The following is a 19,597-nucleotide window of genomic DNA, read 5'->3' as shown; positions in this document are numbered from 1 at the left end:
CCTTCCGAAAACTCATTGATTGATTCCACATACCCCAAGAAATGCCGGGTCATGCGGTTTTCTGCCTGGCTTTTCGTAGCTATGGCTTAGAGCAAATCGAAACAGAAAGTTTCGATACCTACTACAACTACCCGAAAGCGTTCTAGAATTGTTCGTTTTACTAGCGCTCTGCAAGTCTCATATTTTTGTGTGTTGCGTCACCCGTGCTTCTCGGCAACTTATGAATCACCAAGCCAGCAAGCCAGACTAGGGCCGGTCCCAACGGATACTTGATCATCCCAGACGGTGTCTGACGGCTTCACGCGGATAGAGTATGGCGGCCGCCGCAGACCTCGCGCAGCATGGTGCTGCTGAGGATGTCGAGCTGAATGATGAAGACCGCCCATCTTTCGAGGATTTCTGGAAGCGCAGTAAGGAAGCGCACCAGGCCAAGAACGTCACGTTCCTGCCCACTGCCGGCGTAGGTATGTAAGTCGCAGGCTCTCTCGCTATCCTCGTTTTGTGTTCTCCCCCTCGTTCGGTCTGCGGATGCCTCACTGGCTTCTTTCATGACAGCTGTCCGAGGTAGGGCTGGCCCTTTATATTGCAGCAGATGCGATTCAGAAGGCGGAGGCAAATCATCCAAGGCGTTGAAGCGCGCTTTCTTAATTTCTAAAGATTTCAATACAAACCGTTGGCGACCTGGCACAACCGGAAAGGAGATGCAAGCGACTCGTCGCTTTCAAGGCCCAGTATTCCGGACTTGGAGAGATACAACGCATGTACCTCCTTTCCGGTGGGCTTGGCACATCATATCCCCAAATGTTCTTGGGGTATTCATCACGAATGACCATGTATTATAAGCAGTGTTCGTCTAATGGTTTTATCATCATCACGATTCTATGAAGTCTCTTTCATTTTGTGTCGCATCTTTCCTGTCAGCTATCATTGCTATGCTTTTGATACACAACTAACACTACCATAGAATCTTCACATAATGAAGACGCAGATAGCGCCAAGGTCAGGGCACAAGCCCGCCGAGCTCAGGTCAGAAAGGCTCAGAAACAGCATCGGCAGCGTAAAGCAAATTATACGAAAGAGCTAGAAATGGATATCGCCCGCTTACGGGACATGATCGAGCAGACTGAAACAGATGCAACTGCTATTCGATCCGAGAACAATGTAATGAGGCGACAGCTCTCGAGGAATGCCGTCGCGTCCGGAATGATGAACCTTAGTGTACCTGTTCCTAGGAGATCCGCGCCACCGGTAACAGGTCCCATGCCGGATCCGCTACCGCCGGATCCGGCGCCGAAAGCGGAACCAAAAGCCGGCGGTGATGAGCCTGAGTTTGTTCTTCGGATGGACATGGACGATACGATGCAAACCCCTAGTTTCCGCGTGACGAGATCACCAAGTCCAAGCTTTGGGACACGCGGTGCAGGCATGTTCTCGCCCGACACAAGCAGCGCCGGTTTCTTCTCACCCGGCACAAGCACGGCAGACATCTTTTCGCCGTCTACAAGCAGTGCTGCGGTCTTCTCGCCGGGAGTGTCAGATTTCGGGATGACGGCGACGATGGCACTGGCAGCAACAAACCCCCCTTCGGATTTTGGTGCTTCCCCTGCGCCTGTATCGAGTGGATTGAGCGAGGAGCAGACGGAATTGGTCATCAACTTCATCCTCTCGTAAGTATCGCCCCATCTCTAGCGACATGTATCATTCGTACTTGATGAGCCGCTTACACGATGATTAGCCTCGAGCATATATGTTGGAATCATTTTGGTCCCTCGCATTACAGACATATAGAGTACGATCCCATGGACCCGGAAAACGGACACGCTCTCATGGCCTCATCCATAGCGCTGCAGCACGCGAACCCAGAAATATTCACGCGCATCGATGCCGTTAACTCGGTCATCAAATCGAATCCGCACTGTAACCCAGATACGCATGACATCGAGTGGCAGTCCGTGGGCCTATCTCTCGAGACGCTGTACGGCCTCGCCATGACTCTCAACCCGCCGGACAAGGAGCTAGCGCCGGTGCAGGCCTGGTTCGAGATCGTGCAGATGTACGGACCAGACGTGGCGCTGGACAGGCAGATTATCGACGGCCTGACCCGGGGGTTCAGGGGGATGGTGAGGTGTCTGCAGTTTGGCGCGGTGATCCAGAGGGAAGTGTTCGACAACATCGTGTCGAACGTGGTGAGATCGCGCTTCGAGGGAGTCGCCCTGGGCTCCAGTATAGGGACGGGCATGTCTCTGGGGCCGGTGATTGAGGATGATGAGCGGGTTGAAGAAGTCACATGAGCGCAACAGCAGCCATCTTCCTTGAATTGGATTTTGTGAGCCCTCTTCCCAAAATACGCCCAAGATAGTCAAGAAACAGTAAAATCTAGCAAAGAAGTGTTTATATTCACTGTTGCGTGATTGGCGGCCACCTGGGTCATCCACCCTCGAATTACGGAGAAGTCAAACCGCAACATGTTTGAAGCTGAGCTTCGCATTCAGAAGGCAGTCGAGCTGAGCAGTCATGGGCTCCAACTTTTCTCAGGGAGGCAAGGTAAACGCGACCCTGCCACCGCTTTAGAGCTACCTAGGTCTGAAAGGTTCAAAGACTGCTCTCCAAATGGGGTTGAAGCACCTACCGGCCAAGTCAAGGCTGTGGTAGTTCCAACCCTTGGTAGCCCTACGCAGCATGTCTCCAAGCAGCCGGCGGCTATGTTGTTAAATTGCAGTACACCCTATTGAAGATTATCGAAAGAATTTTTTTATCCTTTCCCTCTTGCTAACAGATCTAACTACACTTGACGATTCTTCTACTCTTCAATCTGCTTCCAGGCCAGGTCCTTTTCCTCGCCCTCTCCTCTTTCTGGCTTTTTTCTACAAAGCTTTTACGATGCTCTTCTCGTCAAATATGTCCTTCAACAATCCTAACAGTGCGGTTTCCTCGTCAACTGGACCCATAGTATACCTGCTCTCGAAAGCAAAGATGCTTAGCTGTCCAAAGAAAGGTCTCAAGATTTTAGCTACTAGCTCATCCCTGCGGTCACTTCCAAATTCATCGGGAATGCCGCCTGGCCCGAGAAGCGGTCGTCGATTGGAACCTGACGCTGCCATTATAGCTGCGCTTTCTGTCTGAAGTGCTGAATTATTTGCCAATGAACTGTTACCGAGCTCTTCTGAAAGTTCGTCAACCAGTGCAACTGGTTGGTAAGAAGGCGAGCGATATATTGCATCGATGGTGTCAGTGACGAATAGCCACTCATGTAGCTGGAAATCGTCCGGGGCCACACAAATAAGGAGGTCTAGAAGTTTGCAGGCCTGGAGGATTGATGTGTTGTTAAACGTATCCCCTAAAGAATTGCTGTCAGAAGTGGCGATGGAAGAAATGGCTGCATGTAATTCGGAGTTGATGATGGGCCATAGCGGCGAAAGGTGGATCGCGGAGGTACGAAGAACTAGGGCTCGCACGACCATATAAATCTCGGCCCGCGTGGTGGAGGAAGGCGAGGAAGTTGATGTGGCAGCAAGTAGCTCAACAAGACGTTCGGTGATGGTTGAAAGGTCTGCTACAAAGGCATCGACCGGCGAAGCAAGAATCAGCGTTGCCGCGCGACGCAAGTTGAGTTGAGTCTTGCGGTCCGCCTCCAACCGTGCAGACGTAGCGCCTACGCCAAACACAATACCTGCCGTGGTAGGAGGTGTGATACGGCTCAAGATTTCGACCATGCGATCTTTGTCTGCAACGGTCCATTGCTTGAGCAACGGTAACCAATGACTCTGAACAAGTGGCATGGAAGAGCCGAAGAACTTTGCATCATTGAAAGCGTCTCCGATGTCCTTTTTCCAGGTCTTTTGATTGTTTGGCAGGCGTGTGAGTTCTTGCAAAAGCGTCAGTGTGCCCTTTGAAATGGTCTCGGGAAAGCCTTTAGAGCGTATTGATGGTCCAATAACATTTGTCGAGATGGCGCCCGCGGCGGTGAGAACTCTCTCGGACTCCACCAGAATCTTTGGAAGATTGGGCACAATGACCGATAATATGCCGACTACATCATCGGCTCTTTCCGGGGGTGATTGTGTTCGTCGCTCCACGGACTTTGGCTTCTCTGTGGGCGATGTCGAATTCCCTTCTGAGAAAGCTGTTGGACGCGTGGTGAAGATAGCAGTCAAGAGCCGGAGGAACAAATCCTGTGTAGATGTTAATGCTTATACCTGAGAACGAGAGAAAGGGGCCACTTACACCTAGTTCCCTCCGCATTTTCCGCTGCTCCCCGAAGTTTGTGTTATCTACCTTCTCGCCCAAGATGGCGGCAAATTCTAACAAGCTGGGAAGCGTTTGCCGATGAGGGAAAGGATTGCCGAGCAAATCTCTGAGAAATGTCATACAGTCCTGCCAGATCTCATCCATAGCATCATCTTCTAGCGATCGGGCGTAGTCAACGAGGAATATGACCAAGTCCGTGTCTTGCAGTGATATTGTCAAAGTAGATTTTCTCGAGGGATCAAGGGCGTTCGGGTTCGTCCGGCTATAGATGGCGTTGAATATTGCCGGTATAGTGTGCCGTGGACGAGAACCGTCAAGAGCAGGCAGGAGGTTAAATACCTCGGATTGTTTTGTCGTATCAGAACTGCCCAGGGATGTTCGCCATATGTCAACGACAGTCTCCAGGCATTCGAGCGCCTCAGCTGCAAAGACATGTTCCAGGAGGCGCCTAGCACGGTTTCTCATGCGTAAAGATGTGTAGTTAAATGACAAGGATGAGCTGCTATCCAACGTTGCAGCTTCACTTCCTTGGCCCCATGACCAGATTCTGAAACATATGCGGACCGCATCCTGAAATGCGAGTAATACTGTAAGTCTGTCGTTCGCGGTGGCGCTCCGTGACTGAGGGGCTTCTGAATTGAAGACTCCGGATACCATGTTCCCGAAGAAACCTTGCGACTGTTGATCAGGGCTCTTGACGACTTGGGCTCTAGCCTCTTCAGCCAATAGCTGATCATGAGCCTTCGCAAGGACTTGTTCGAGTGCATTGAGCAAAGAGATTAGTGTAGATTCTGGGGCGTTCAAGCCCACCGTAGTCTTTGCATTCTGCCTGAAGATCCTCTGCAGATCTTCAAAGGTATTTCGAACTTGTCCACACAAAGTCTCAACAAGTGGGATCAACACTTGGAAAATGGTGTTGTAGTATAAAGGAAGACATTCGGTCAAAAACCCTACCCAGCTGTCTAGTACCGGGCGGCTGTTGACCGAGCTCAAGCCATCCTGTATGCATTTGAGCAGAGATGGCGGTGGTGCTGTGATTTCTGCGACATTCTCAATATTGGTGGACGATAAGCGGAGACTGCCATTGGGGTGATTCAGCGCCCGTTTCTCTCCTGTCGGAGACGATGGAAGCTCGTTAGGTGACACGTCCCTCAACTTGAGTGCAGCAAAGACGACATCTAAAAGAAGCACTTGAATGTATGGATCCGGGCTGTTGAGGGATTGATGCAACCGGTCAATCAGTACATTCTCCAAATGCAGGTTGGATAGTGACTCTGCGTATGGATTTAGCAATATTTGGTGAAGAAGGGTTAGGGCGCATCTGTGAAGTTGCGCGATACGCAACTGCATTTGTCTGTCTTCTGGGAACTTGTTCCCAGCTATGCATCTCAGACAAACTTGAAGGAAGAACTCTTGGATTGATATGTCACCCTCGGTTCCGGCTGAAAGCAGTCAGTATCGATTTATGTATATGGCTCAAATTACTTACTGATCTCCGAGAGTTGTGTTCCTGGGTCATCGAGCATTCTTGTCGCTAATACACCAAAAAACGCATCAGGTGCCCAGCGGAACATATTGGATAAAGTGCGCAGATAGTAGAGACCCATGTCCAGGTCGTCCTCTGTTGAGAATGCTATCGATTGTTTCGAAGCCTCGGGGCTTGCAGTTTTCGGCAGGCTACGCAGGAATTGCAATTGCGAGAATTTTGTGACAAATACTAAGAACAGTCTTCCAGGTATGTCAGCAGGAATATATCAGTAATGGTATCTTAGGATACATACTTCTCGATGCCTAGCATATTGTTAAGCCAGGTCTTGACAGCCATGAACAATTGTGTTCGGTCGTCAAGTAAAGAATCAAGCATGAGAAATAGAGGTCGAGTAAGCATGATCTCATAGTAATCCTGGCCAGATAGGCGGAACTGCAGTACCCCTTCTCCCATTGGCGTCTTCGGAGCTCGTCGGTCAGTATTTCCTTCCTGAAGAGTATGGGACCAAAGAATGCCGAAACTTCGTCCAGTATCTGCTGGTCGGATGGGAAAACTTCCAGTTGTGTCATTTTTCATCATCAGAGCTGCAATGGCACTCTCGATATCTCGACTTTGAGGGCCGAGTGCAGATTGTAGCTGCCAGAGACATTTTACCGTTTCAACGTGATATTTAGGCTCAGAAAGTGACAAGAAGCCCCAAGCATGGCCTACCAATGGCTCAACTAGATTTGAAAGGGAGAATGGCTGTATTCTCGAGCTGCCATATAGCTGTGTAGACAATGAGAGCATTGCTTTGAAGTATTTGAAAGGCAACCCGAGTGTGGAAAGGCTCGATTGCATGTCAGATATCAGTCTTTCTGTCTCCAAGTGATACTCGTCAGGCACTTTAGCCAAGAGCAGCGCCAGAAGCCGGGCTCTGATAGTCAAGTCTTGTGAAGCCTCCTTCGCAACCAAGCTATCGCAAACGAGATTGCAAGCTTTCCTGAGCAGGAGATCGCCTACATTCCGAGCAGAGAAGGGCAGCGGTGCGGCTTCGAGATTGCCTTGATCACTGACATAGAAATTCTTGATCTTTTTAAGCAGGTCACTATTCGATACTGAAGCAACGGGATGACTGTCCAGAGCGCTGGCCGAGTCTTTGCTCGCAACCTTTGTGGGAAATGCGCGTTCCGGAACCAGGTCTATCAGGCCGAGGGCCACATTCAGTGCCTGATCGGAAAGGGTAGCATCGCCCTGGGCAGTACTGGTTGGTATCTGATGACCTCGAATCTTAGAGTCTTCTAGCATTGCTAAGATGGAAAGCGCTGCCAGAGGCGCGTGTATGGTGATCATCTCTTCTTCTCGAATGTTGAAATGGCCCATGACGAAGTGCACAAGGCCTATTTTATCAACGCGTTGGGTATAGGATGAGTTGCCTGGACCAACAGCTTGCGCAACCAGACTAACCAGCTCACCATAGATGAGTCCGCTCTCGACACCGTCAAAGAATACGCTGGCACTGCGAAGAACCTCATTGAACTCGGCTTTGCCGATAGCACGGCCTTTAAAGTCCCTCACACTTTCGACAATGGGCAGAAATATTTCTGGGACTACGAGACCACCTATCTCCCATCTGTCCATAAGGGAAAGACATATTCGGTATGGACGTGCCCTCTCTGTCGGGTTTGTGTCAGAGGCTGTTCTGATCATCGATAACAGTGCCTGCGTCAATGCCTGCAGACCGTAGTCCTCGAAGTACGTCGTCCTTGAAGCAAGGTAGCCATGGTGATTCTCGGATGGCGAACTCGGGGACTCGGGCTCGGTTTCGTTGTCGTGGCCTGAAGGTTCAGGCCCCAAAAACCATGCCCACAGTCTGCGGTTCAAACTCATATCTCTCCGCGTGACTACGCCAACTGCAGCTTTAAGAAGGAGCTCCAAATCTTCGGCTTTGACTCGTTTCTGGATGACTTTGGAGTCCAGTGGTAAATGTGTGACAAGCAAATCCAGAAAGCCGCGTTGAATCAAAAGTTGTTCATCAGCCAACCCAGCAGCGAAGCAACGTAAAAGCAATCCAGGCTCCGGGGACGTTACCAGGCTTGACAGCTCGTCCGACAGCTCATCTTCTGCTGAATTGTCGGCTTGTGGCTGGCTTTGCCCCAACTTTGGCAGGCTTCGGACAAGATACGCAAGAGCACCTGGCCGCCGACTTTGACTCGTGATGGAGGCCAAAAAGAAACATTGCCAGAAGAACTCGTCCCCGTTTGCATGTGTCGATGTCAATTCTCTGCTTTCTGGTGCTCGTATGGCGATTTTGAAGCTCTCCAGCAGCTTCAAGGTCCTGTCGAAGTCCTCGCTTGTTTCATCTTCCAATCCCGGCAATAATCCAAGGATGACGGATTTTATAGCAGGGCGTAGGGCTCGTCGGTCGAGCTTCAAAAAGTACTTCTCTAGGAGCTCGAGAAAGGGCGCGCGTACCGTCAAGGAGGCGAATGAGAGTGTCGAAGCAAGACCTGGCAGGTAGAGCGGAAGGTCTTTGGACAAGCCATCTTTTCCAATGACGGAGAAGACGTGGCTGTATACTTCTAACGCTTTCTGGTGTACACCGGACGGCAGTGAGGGGTTGAGACACTGTGATAGTCGTTTTGCGACGAGGCCTTTGGAGGGAATGGTGGTGATACTGGGCTGCCGTGCTTGCAGTGCTTTGAGCAGTCTGCTAAGGAAGGAGATGTAATCTGCCCACTCTTGGAGTGCGGTTTCGAAGAGCATAAGCGCCCGCTCAACTCCGAGGGCGTATTTTCGGTATGCCTTGTCCTTGATCGGAGCATCCTCCGCGCTGAGCTGATTCCTCCATTGTCGCGGGACTGGTGAATTGCGTCCAGAGCTCTCGGGGGACATGGACCCGAGGGCTCCAGCTTCGAGGCTCATGGCTCGTTTCTAGGGCGGTAGAGATGGCGGAACCATGAGGACTTCTGCAGTAGGGTTGTGAGGGCCCAGCGGCATAGCTGGCTTGAGCAATGCCGTTTCGCGAGTATAAAGCGTGCGTGAGGTAGGCTGCAGGCATGAGCTCATTCGGCGGTCCTGCGGATTACGTTGCCTGTACGGAGTAGTTACTCCATGCCAGCTAAGTTTAATCAGTAGTAGGCAGTGCTGGGTCGGAATGGCAGGCAGGGCAGGCAGGCTAACGGAGTGCTAAATTCATTGGATTCAGCCCCTGGAATGTTGAACCCCACGCTTAGATCCCGCCTGCAAGGCTACAGAACCACCTATCTGCCAGTGGTCAAGTTTTTTTCATGACTTCAAGGATACTTTGCACAAGAACGGTCATGTGTTTATCGAGGTCCTCAAACACACAAAGACATTCATGCGATGGGATGGATGGTTTCAATCCGACAGTCCACTTGTACGCACTTGGAACAACACCGTCCTTACCTAACAGGATCCAGTCCATAGCTCCTAGAGACACCACACAGTCTTGCGGCACTGGCTTCTGAAGAGGTACATGGCACGTGTTGCTTATGTCGGATTGAATGCGATTTACCTTTCCCATCTCCGACGGTTCTATCCCCTTGTCAATGACGTTAAGTCTAGGCTAGGGCGACAACACGCCCATTTCGCTGGGCTGCCACCACTTAAAATAGCTCTTAGCTGCCGCATAGCTGAACATAATGTTTTCCTGATGTGACTGTTTGGTACCTCCCTGTAATCCAATGACATGTGACGTCGGGAATCGAGCTTTTTGGTACTTGACGCTGCAGTATGGTATATGCGGTATTTCATGAACAAAACTCGAACCTGCAGTAGCAGGAGGATGCAACTCCACAAGCCGAGCAAGAATGGGTAGCGACAGGGAACATGCTGGGGCATCATCCCACGACGATGTTGAAGATCGTCCACCTCCTCTACCACCACGTCCGGCACTGCAAGCTGCTGACACTCAGCCGGCGACCTCCCTGACGCCCGAACGCCCGAAGCTATCCTCGAAGCCAACAACAGCCGTATCCGCAACCAACATTGAAACCGTGTCGTTCCCAGATGGTTCCCGGGGCACGTACACCAGTAGCGAGGGACAGGCCACATCGGGGCAAGAGAATGTCTCAATACCAAGCGAGCTTGCTTTTACGAGGGGCACAAATCCAGGAACCAGCGATCGCGACGAAAGCATGAGCGTCATGAGCATCGCTCCAACTCTACGACCAGCGGCAGATCTCGAGAGTCTCTTAGTGGGCGATACGAACAAGAGAAGTCCGGCCTGGCAGTTGTTGAGGTCGCAGTCAGCCACGGTACCCCCTTTCGACGCCGCGAGACTGGCAGATGATGCGCCGCTGTCGTCGTTTGAGAGGGAGTTCGATGGCATACCCGATGAGTCGCAGAAGCAATGGACCGACTCAGATCGCTTGTCCATCTGGAAATCCAAGCTGAAACATTACATGATCCTTTCGTCGGCTGGAAAACCAATTTACAGTCGTCATGGCGACTTGGCACTCATCAACTCCTCTATGGGCGTTGTTCAAACCATCATCTCATTCTACGAGGGCGCAAAGGATCCCCTGCTAGGCTTTTCCGCAGGTAATACGCGCTTTGTCATCGTCACAGAAGGCCCCCTGTACTTCGTGGCTGTCAGCAAGTTGGGCGAGAGCGACTCCCAACTGCGGTCTCAACTTAACGCTTTATACATGCAGATTTTGTCGACTTTGACGTTGCCAACCCTACTTCACATATTCAAGAACCGGCCATCGTCAGACCTGCGGAAACCTCTAGAGGGCACCGAGTCCATGATCTCGTCACTAGCTGATAGCTTCACCAAAGGCTCTCCTTCCATGCTTCTGGGAGCTCTTGAATGCCTCAAAATACGAAAATCACAACGGTACGCCATCAACAACGTGTTCTTGAAAGCAAAGGAAAGCAGTACCAGCCTGCTATATGGATTAATCGTGGCTGGCGGCAAACTCGTGAGTGTCATCCGGCCACGGAAATACTCGCTTCACCCAAGCGATCTGCAACTCATTTTCAATATGCTGTTCGAGTCAGGTGGCATCAAAGCCGGAGGTGGCGAAAGCTGGATACCTATATGTCTCCCGGCCTTCAATAACAAAGGTTACCTCTATATGTATGTCAGCTTCCTGGATGGCTCGCCGCTAGAAACTATGACTACCTCGGAATCAGAGAACTCCTCTGAAGATGAGATTGCCATCATCCTTATCAGCCCAGATAAGGAGAGCTTCTTCGCATTACAGCATATGAGGGATACCGTTGTTAAAGAATTGAAGAGGAAGGGCAGTCTTGACATCATTAAAACAGCAGCGAAGCAAGGCCGCCCCAAGATTATAGATATTGCTCCTAACACGCAAATCAGCCACTTCTTGTTCAAGTCGAAAGCCAACGTGCAATTTTTTATGCCATCGCTGGGGCCGCACTTCGATGACGTAGTCTCGCATCGGCGATTATTGTCACTATACCACAGCTTGCACGCCACCGTCCATGCTAAACACACACACCTCAAGGTCATGCATTGTGTGGGCGAGACTTCAACATCTCTAGCATGGCTTACACCGATATTCGAATTCTATTGTGTGGCTGGGCCCAACGCGTCCAGGCAGGCTTTGACATTGGGAGCAAACAAGATTATACAATGGGCGAAACGCGAAGAGGAACGTCTATTCATTATCGGCGGAGGCGTGTTCTGAACGGTTCCTAGGAAAGTTCATTACAATATATACATTACAACCATCGGCATTGCTGGTCTCCTTATTTAATGGAAGCGTGCTATGATGCCTGGATGATTACTGCAAGCAAAAGACATCACCCATGCTCGTCATTGCGAAGCCCAGCGCTCGTCCTTTCTCATCCACCAGTAAAGCCATACTGCTTCTTGAAACGATGCTAACAACGGCAAATCACAAGGCCGTTACTAGAACCGGCCAGGTGCTCGTTCTTGGGGCCGACTCTGTCCCATGCTAAATTGGCCACCTGGTGGTTGTCGTCCCCCGAGAAGGTCTCCGAACCTTGTGAGCCATTCTTCCTACAAGATTTGCAAAATAAATTCCGAATGCGCTGTGTTATGACTCCGATGGTCCTCCGGTGGCATGCTCTTCTTTTTCGTAGGGCACGTTCTCTCATTCGCTCCGGTACAGATCCGGAGTTTACGGGCGTCAGCCGCGCCATTTCATTCCAATCATGAAAGCCTGGTACTGGTTCCGTATTCGACCGGATAATCCGGCTCTCCTCGACGAGATGATCGTCCCCAGTATCCGCCGGTGCCACAGTGGCATAGCGGTCCAGTCGTAACGTGCGGTCCTCCACAAGAATGCCGCCTTCCATGAAGTGGAGCGACACCTTCCGGGGTGTCTGGTCCCAGGCGACCATTTGCCAGTCGATCTCCTTGCTTTCGAGGGCCACCCACACATGGTCTCCGCAGATCGTCTTTTCGCAGACCCAGGTTGTCGGTGCTATGGTTGCCTCTGTGGCCCCTAGCCAGCGCTCGCGCCACGGCATGTCGAGCGACAGCTGCCCGCTTGTCTCCTCCTTCTCGGCTCCTTCTTGAGCCGCCTCTTCTGGCGTGGCGGCGGCGGTGGCGGCGGATGGCCGTTCCCCGATATTCTTCAGCATGTCGTCCAAAGTTGAGCGATTCACTTGGCGGTATAAATCAACGCCCGAGCCCGGCGATCCGGTATGCAATGACGGAAAGCCAAGCTGATGATTACTGCCAGCCCCATCGTCGTTGGTATCCTCGGGGGAGACAAGCGCCTCATGTGACAGTATCGGCGGCTGATACGAGTCTCCCGGGACGCGCAGACTGGAACTTGATCTCGGGCAAACCTCTAGGTGTTCAATGTCTTCGAGGTCCTCATTGATGACAGCAAGCCTGTACGTGATAAACGTGTTGCCACCTTTGCGCTCCGGGAGGTCACTGAGACTGGAAATGCTTGCGGGGCAGTCACTAGGGGGCGTTTTGGTATCCCCTTCGCCAGGCGGCAGCACTATGTTCCTGGTGGTGAGCATAGTTGTTTGCTAACTTGGAAGATTGAAATCACGGTGTTGGTCTAGAAGATGCTAGATATACTAACGTATAATTAGAAAAACGAGTGTGGTATAAAACAAAATTGTGACAAGAAGCGAGTGTAATATGAACCCAGACGAGAGGAATGTGATGTTTGGGTAATTGGCGGACTGATACTATGGAATATGAAGCTGAAAGAACGCAGGATCACCAAATCAATTCGCCCGCATCTTTCGCATAGGAGGTCGGGCATCTTTCGTCAGAGCTGGGGTGCGTCATTAGGGCCCAGCAGGACCCGAGCAGTATGTTCAGAGCATTATTGGTTCGAACTCTCCCAAATATGACCATGGTTGTGCAATGCCTTCTACATGTCCCGATCACTATCCTATGCGGAGCAGCCCATATGTGGTCGGGCCGATGGCTAGGTCTTGAAGGCTATACCAGGTCAGTCCTAAAGTTTGATTGAAACATGCTTCTAGTGAGTCTTCTCTCCAGATACATCATAAAGGTACAGCATTATTTTCCACAAACAACAACAGCGACCAAATCTGTGACATTATTGCGGATTTAAAACTTACATATAAATATTTGCAAAGTTATTTCTTCATCCCTTGACCTGCCGCGAAACGAACGCCGCTACCTAGCACTCAAGCACTCTACTCCAGCTTATACCAAGTGAATGACACATGAAACAAATAAAAGAAACTCCTCGAATGTCTTAGCCAGCAAAGAAGAAGCGACAGAACGAGATAGCGAAATTTGTCCTCGATTGGCTCGAAATTTCCCTCAAAGGTTGATTATGCCTCCGCACTCCAAAAATTGCCCTCAGAGTCAATGTTTGAAAGACTCAAGAAATACAAGGCAACGTAAGCAATATTGTCCATGTGCTTCTCTTCTTCGTTTCACTTCAAACCATCTCTATTACGCGGGTATCTTTGGGAGTATACTTCAGGGCATTCTTGGTTCCTCGCATCCATTTCGCAATCTTTGTCTTCACGCGTCGTCTGAACCGTGGGCGGGGCTCACTGATAATTGAGAAACCCCTGCCGGGCGTGTAATTTCGATTTTCGAAATCGACATTCTCCAGTCCAAAGGTGGTGTCCAAAGCGTCTTGCCTCTTCCCATTCAAAACTTCGGTCTCTTCTGTTGACTCGTTTCTTAGCTTGCGATGCGGATCCCGCGCCAACAGCCACTTCAGGTTGGAGAGGCTTTTCTTGAGACCTCGATGCTGTTTGACGATGAATTTCTTATCAAAATTTTGACTGCTTGACTTTCGATTTACAGTTGTTCCTATCATCACAGCATGTGAATTTTTGGGAATGTTTCCACCAAGAGACGAGGTTGCCTTTGTTTTGTATGAAGACATGGTTCGAGCCTTGAAGCTATCATTGGATCCATGTGAGAATTTTCGACCGATTTGTCGGAAAGCGGCACTGAGCCCTGTAGAGATGGTGAACAAATCTTCCGGCTGCTCATCGAAGGACTTCTTGATAGGTTCAGATCTCCGTGCTTCCACGTGGCGGCGTACAGTACCAATTGGCGTCCCGCTGCAGACAGTTTGTGATCCTCTTAGCCTCAATTTGATCGCGCGATTAGCTTGGTCAGCTCGGACGTTACCAAGCTCAATGTCGGGCGCATCGTTACACCATGGGTAGTTGTTATCAGAGTTCCATGGCCTCGAGTCTCTGTTGCTGGATTTGATGTCAGAGGCAGGACCCTTGGACTTGATCCTGATTTTTGGTAGCTTCTTCTGAATGTCTGGCAGTGGCTTGCTCAACAGACTGGAAGCGAGTCGAGACTTCCTCGAGCTAGTGGGACCATCCAAACTTGTGTACGGCTTTAAGATCTCGGCGCATTCATCAACGTCTCCTGGAGTAAATGGTAGTGGCGGCGAGATATTTCCAGGGTGCTCAGGCAGTAAGGGTAAAGCTTTCATCAGTTGCGGAATGCTGTTCTTGACTTTGAGTTCGCGTATTGGCGAAATTGGTTTGGGAGCGATCAATGGAGTCATTGAACATGAGGAGGTTAGTCCTGCAGCACCGTCATCGCGGTATTGCGACAGATCTTTTGTCATTATTTCGAGGCCTTTGTTGTTCTTCTGAAATATTGTGGCATTCTCGCTTCGAGAGCGAACACGGAGTAAATCCTTGGCACCTTCAAAACCCTTCGCAACGTCTTCCTGGCTCTTACCGGGCTCCTCTGACCATTTACTGGTATCTCCCGAGAGTGCGTGTGGTATCTGAGGTTTGGAGCTCTCTGGTGGACTACTTGCTGTCCTTTGAAGCTCCATCTCATGTGGTTGATGAGCTGGCAATCCGTATGGCCTTTTCAAGTCGATTGACATTTCACTGGATTCGAAAGGGGTTGATTTTTCAACACGACAGCATGGCGCGGCAAGATTAGCATACGAATCTGACAACGGCCTGAGACTTTTGTCGCCTGTGTCAGATTTGGCATGCCGGATATTTGTGCTCTGTGCAACCGGAACAGGAGTTCGGGCGCCATCTGAACAATCGTCGATGTCGTTGCCTTTGCATTCAAGGTGTATGGACCGTTCATTATCGATTCTGTTGTCTTCGAATGCGTTATTGTCGTTTATTATCACGCCTTGTTCACTCTTGATTGTTGGAGTCTTAATATGGACTTGAACTTGCCGAACTGGGGACGGCGTAGCAGTTTGCTGAGATACGCTCTGTCGGAATTTTGGGTAACTGAACAACGGCACCTCCCTAGACTCAATGTCTAGGCTAGGCCGGAAGGTATCCACTGATGCTCTGCCAATTTGTGAGGGCAGCATATCAATATCGCTTCCGCGAGTCAACTTCCTAGGGCCAAGCCTGGATCCAGCGGATATTGTTGTTGTGCTAAGCTCATTGCTAGCTGTCTGCTTCGAAGTATGGCGACTCTGTGCAAGGTTCTGACTCTGTCTTTCATACTTTCCATCAATATCAATGTCGCTCAGTAAATGAGGCTCAGTCTCGGCTTGAGAGTCTCCTTCCGGCGTTTCATCGTCATCAAAACAGGCCAGTTTCACTTCCGACCCTTCCCTCAATACCAGTGGACGTTCCGTAGTTGGCGCTCTGGTGGGCGCAGGAGCTAAAGGCTCAATAGGCGGCGGCATATGTGGTGGATGCTTGTTCTCGAACTCTTCTGTATAGTCATAGTACCGCGGCGGCGCTGCTGGTGGGCCGAACTGTGCAGCCTTCAGAGAAGGGGGCATTTTGTAGTACATGTTGACCACAGATGTCAGGCTCGATGTTCTCGATGAAGAACTGTTGACCCTATCTCCAAAACGCGAGTTGCTAGCATTCCAAGAAGCAATCGAGGCTGCAGAAGCCGTGCGTGGAAACGGGTATCCTACCGGTCGACGCATTAGAGGTGGCCCACGACCATGCGACGAAGATGTCGACAGGTTCCCATCCCCGCGAAATCCCATTGGTGGTGGCCTTCTGTGAGCATGAGGGTAAGATGACTTAAGAGAACCATGTCCTGTCCGCTAGACGATAGAGTATTAGTTAAAATGAACGGGCTGGCGCACCTTCACCATCACTTACTAGCGAGATCCTGTCTATTTCGACCATGCGGCTATAATCGACGATCCCTGCTTCTGTCACGGCTGGTGATACCGGACGAGCTCCTGGTCGCTTCAACCTAGTAGGGTATGGAAAAGGAGACCGTGGTCGCTGCAGTGGCGCAGAGCTTGCTTGACTTTGCAGGGTTGCATTTGACTTATTGTGAGAGAGGTGTCTAGATCCGACAGTGGTCATAGAATAAGACCTATGCCCCGGCTCCTCCGATAAAGTCGCCTGCGTGCTAGAGACGGAACTTTGGCTATTTGACCCGTACATTGAAATGATGTCTGAAGCCGTGTCTTGGTGTACAGGAAGCTTCTTACAGTCATCACGCCTCTGGGGCTTGTCCATGGGTTGCCGAGAAGGATGAACAGGATATGTGGGCCCAGTTGGTTCTCTGCGTCCAGCTATGCCGAAGGCGGTGCCAGGGACAGATTTGATGCTGAAAAGGCCAATGTCACCTGTTTCTGTAGTGGTTTTGAGCATACCCTCTAGGGCGCCTGTAGAAGATAACAAAGCGGAGTTTTCATTCACTCTGCTCAGAGGCTTGTGTAACGGACGTAATTGACGGGCATAGTTGCTTCGAAGTGTTCCATGGCTTTGAGAGCGTCGTGGCATGCGTTGTTGTTGTTGTTGTTCCATCCCGACAAGTGTTGAGTTGTTTGGGCAGCGGGTGTTTGGCAAGCAATTTGCAACATTAAATTTGGACTAATTATGGTTTCGGTTAACAAAGCAGTCAGACCCAAGACTTTGGCAGATTGATAGAGGCAGATCCAAAAAGGGCCACCAACCAAGTAGCTAAGACTTGGGATTGTCGTAAAGAGAGAACGCTGGTGAAAGGGGTCACATGGACCATACGGCTGGATGGCACACAAGGTGAACCTTGATGATGTATGCCATTTGCAGAAGGTGCTCTACATGGTTAAAGTACAGTGGAAAGACCAAATCGAGCATAATTGGGTGCGTCTCTTGAGGTGTAGCGCATAATCTGGGGCACAAGGGAAGTTGCGATCGTGGCTGTGGCTTCCGACGGGAAGGGAAAAGAAGGTGGGCTCCCCTACCAAAGTATCATGGTAAGAGGGCATTGAAGCAGTCCAAGCCTCCAATCCCCCTCATGCGTCGTGGAATCTTTGTCAACGACATATGTCCAGAGTTCTGCTTCAATATACCTATAGTTCGATTCAATGGTGCCTGAGAACCATAAAGCCGCTCCCACTGTGTCGTTGCCTTGATAATTTCTAATTCTGGATAGTGAAACTATGACAACCATGAGCTTTTGGGTCCTGTATAACTCACAGACAGGGCTGCCGAAGGGAATCTGTACAGATACGGTATTACATCATTTCCAGAATCCTAACTCAATTCCTTTATTCAAACACATAGTCCTCGCCCCAAGGCCCAACTCCCGGGCCCTTAAACAGCTTGCCACCCTTGAAGACGTACTTGATATTATCCTTTTTCTGCAGAATTCTCACATTCTCAACTGGATTCTCGATCAGACCAAGGATGTCCGCCTCATAGCCAGCCTTCAACTGCCCTGTCTTGGGCGCTTGTACTCCGATCGTCAACGGCCCATTGGCGGTTGCAGCCTTGATTGCTTCCAAGTTGCTCATACCGCACTTGACTGCATACTCCAACTCAACGGCACAATTAAATCCCGGAGGCGTATCTGTGCCAAGCGCAAAGGTCACGCCATTCTTGATAGCCGTCTTGTAGGCGGTTTCATGGTTCGTTGCGCAGAGCTTGGCCTTCTCCCACTGTGGCTTAGAAAGACCCTTGCCTCCTGTTTGAATGAGCATATCAACAATGAAACGAGTAGCAACATAAATAGTGCCCTTTTCCTTGATCAAGTCGATGCATTCCTGATCGGCGAAGGATACATGTTCAACTGTTGTGACTCCTGCTTTGACTGCTGCTAGGATACCCGGTTTTCCGTGGACATGTGCCGCGACAGAGCGACCCTGCCTGTTTGCCTCTTCGACAATTGTTTCGAGTTCCTCCCTGCTGAACTGAGCATACAGTGGGTTGTCATCACGGGACATGACTCCTCCAGATGCCATAACCTTGATGCACCTAGCTCCGCGGCGAATTTGGAGACGAACACCACGCCTACATTCGTCGACACCGTCAATGACCAAGACCGGGCCAGAACCCCAATGGCCAGCCTGTACATTCTTGACACCCAAATTATTGATAACGTCTCCAGCAGGAAGATCGTGGACGTCACCGTGGCCGGCGAGCTGACTGAGACCAGCACCGGAACTGTAGACGTTCGGTCCGACGATTGTGCCGTCGTCAATTGCCTTCGCGACTTCGCAACCGTAGCCGGCCACATCCCGAAGCGATGTGTAGCCGCGCTGCAATGCCTCCCAGCAGCCCTTCGACAACCGTGCTCCTGCAGATGCAGGATGCAATGAAACGAGGGCGACGTAGCTGCTTTCCCCCTCATCCGCACTTTCGCCCCCGAAATGTGAGTGAACTTCCCAGAGCCCTGGCATAAGATAAGGCATCTCAAAGAACCGATGCGGTGCAGCTGTGTACTGCTTTGGAAGGTCGGCTTGTGGACCGACCCAAGCAATGATCTTGTTTTCAATTACAAGCGAAGCGTCCTTCAGCGGCTCTCCGTCACCAGGAATAAGTAAATTGGTTTTGATAATGGTGTAGTACTTCTCCTTGCTGGCGTTGGCATCATCTTCTCTGAAATCTGATGCATCATCGTCTCTGGTTCTCACCGTCACGCCAAAAGCTGTCGAAAACATTCGGGAGGGCAATGAGTCCATCAATGAAGTTGACGCCGGAGCGGTTTCTGGGGCTGCTGCCGCCATCGCCGATGACGCCCGAAAATAGCCTGTGGCAAGAGTAAGATTCAGGTTCCGAGATAATATCATCAACGCAGAGCTGACTTACGGGCGGGCTGCTGGTCAAGAATCCTCCTCGTCATCTTCGTGGTAATTCTCTAGCTGAGATGCGGTGAAAAAAATGAGTGTAACCCAACGAACCAGTCCTTCACGATGTTCATATTTGATCAGATTTAGTCCGATGCCTGTAGAGATCATACCGAACTCCGTGTTGTGTTGATGCTATGCTACTGAAGGTGTGGCTTATTCCACCTTGCCCCACATGCGTGCTTGTCCTTAATAGGAAGGTCAGTCGAGGACCTTTGGATCGTGCTTAACCATACTATGTAGAAGTCTTTTGTATTGATTCCGAGACCTGGTTGTACTATGCAGCTGCACAGCTGACTGAACAGGAAGAAGCACATTTGACCTCGAGGTGGTATGCCGTGAGTTTCCAGTATTTTGGTTTATGTGC

At 50.6% G+C, this 19,597-nt stretch overlaps 6 protein-coding genes across 6 annotated transcripts; 2 read left to right on the top strand and 4 right to left on the bottom strand.

Moving 5' to 3' along the window:
* Positions 1–231: 231 nt before the first annotated feature.
* On the top strand, positions 232–2,378 carry BKA67DRAFT_32844 (uncharacterized protein). The gene is made up of 3 exons (XM_046096221.1): positions 232–564; positions 965–1,667; positions 1,736–2,378. The coding sequence occupies exons 1-3, from the start codon at positions 549–551 to the stop codon at positions 2,289–2,291; spliced, it is 1,275 nt and encodes a 424-aa protein (XP_045964053.1). The 5' UTR covers positions 232–548; the 3' UTR covers positions 2,292–2,378.
* A 486-nt stretch (positions 2,379–2,864) lies between these two features.
* BKA67DRAFT_653126 (Dopey, N-terminal-domain-containing protein) lies at positions 2,865–8,641 on the bottom strand (the record flags this gene model as incomplete). Its single annotated transcript, XM_046106303.1, has 4 exons — positions 2,865–4,172; positions 4,225–5,690; positions 5,738–5,976; positions 6,030–8,641. 4 exons carry the CDS (start codon positions 8,639–8,641, stop codon positions 2,865–2,867), a joined length of 5,625 nt encoding a protein of 1,874 aa, XP_045964052.1.
* A 908-nt stretch (positions 8,642–9,549) lies between these two features.
* Positions 9,550–11,400, top strand: BKA67DRAFT_511234 (vacuolar fusion protein mon-1; the record flags this gene model as incomplete). The annotated part of the gene is made up of 1 exon (XM_046097390.1): positions 9,550–11,400. The coding sequence occupies one exon, from the start codon at positions 9,550–9,552 to the stop codon at positions 11,398–11,400; it is 1,851 nt and encodes a 616-aa protein (XP_045964051.1).
* Positions 11,401–11,596: 196 nt separating this feature from the next.
* Positions 11,597–12,715, bottom strand: BKA67DRAFT_530042 (uncharacterized protein; the record flags this gene model as incomplete). Its single annotated transcript, XM_046099175.1, has 1 exon — positions 11,597–12,715. One exon carries the CDS (start codon positions 12,713–12,715, stop codon positions 11,597–11,599), a length of 1,119 nt encoding a protein of 372 aa, XP_045964050.1.
* A 3,191-nt stretch (positions 12,716–15,906) lies between these two features.
* On the bottom strand, positions 15,907–17,170 carry BKA67DRAFT_546209 (uncharacterized protein). Its single transcript, XM_046101376.1, has one exon. The coding sequence runs from the start codon at positions 16,925–16,927 to the stop codon at positions 16,229–16,231; it is 699 nt and encodes a 232-aa protein (XP_045964049.1). The 5' UTR covers positions 16,928–17,170; the 3' UTR covers positions 15,907–16,228.
* Positions 17,171–17,652: 482 nt separating this feature from the next.
* Positions 17,653–19,226, bottom strand: BKA67DRAFT_653123 (amidohydrolase; the record flags this gene model as incomplete). The annotated part of the gene is made up of 2 exons (XM_046106302.1): positions 17,653–19,133; positions 19,193–19,226. The coding sequence occupies 2 exons, from the start codon at positions 19,224–19,226 to the stop codon at positions 17,653–17,655; spliced, it is 1,515 nt and encodes a 504-aa protein (XP_045964048.1).
* Positions 19,227–19,597: the final 371 nt, after the last annotated feature.

The sequence above is a fragment of the Truncatella angustata genome, assembly GCF_020726525.1.
Source record: "Truncatella angustata strain MPI-SDFR-AT-0073 chromosome Unknown BKA67scaffold_1, whole genome shotgun sequence".
Lineage (NCBI taxonomy): Eukaryota > Fungi > Ascomycota > Sordariomycetes > Amphisphaeriales > Sporocadaceae > Truncatella > Truncatella angustata.
Note: the sequence above shows the minus strand (reverse complement) of the source record. Positions and strands in the feature narration are given on the sequence as shown.

Coding starts and splice junctions, on each gene's coding strand:
- BKA67DRAFT_32844 (XM_046096221.1), top strand. Junction 1,668..1,735: donor GTCATCAACTTCATCCTCTC/GTAAGTATCGCC, acceptor CACGATGATTAG/CCTCGAGCATATATGTTGGA.
- BKA67DRAFT_546209 (XM_046101376.1), bottom strand. CDS start 16,927: ATGGAACAACAACAACAACAACGCATGCCACGACGCTCTCAAAGCCAT.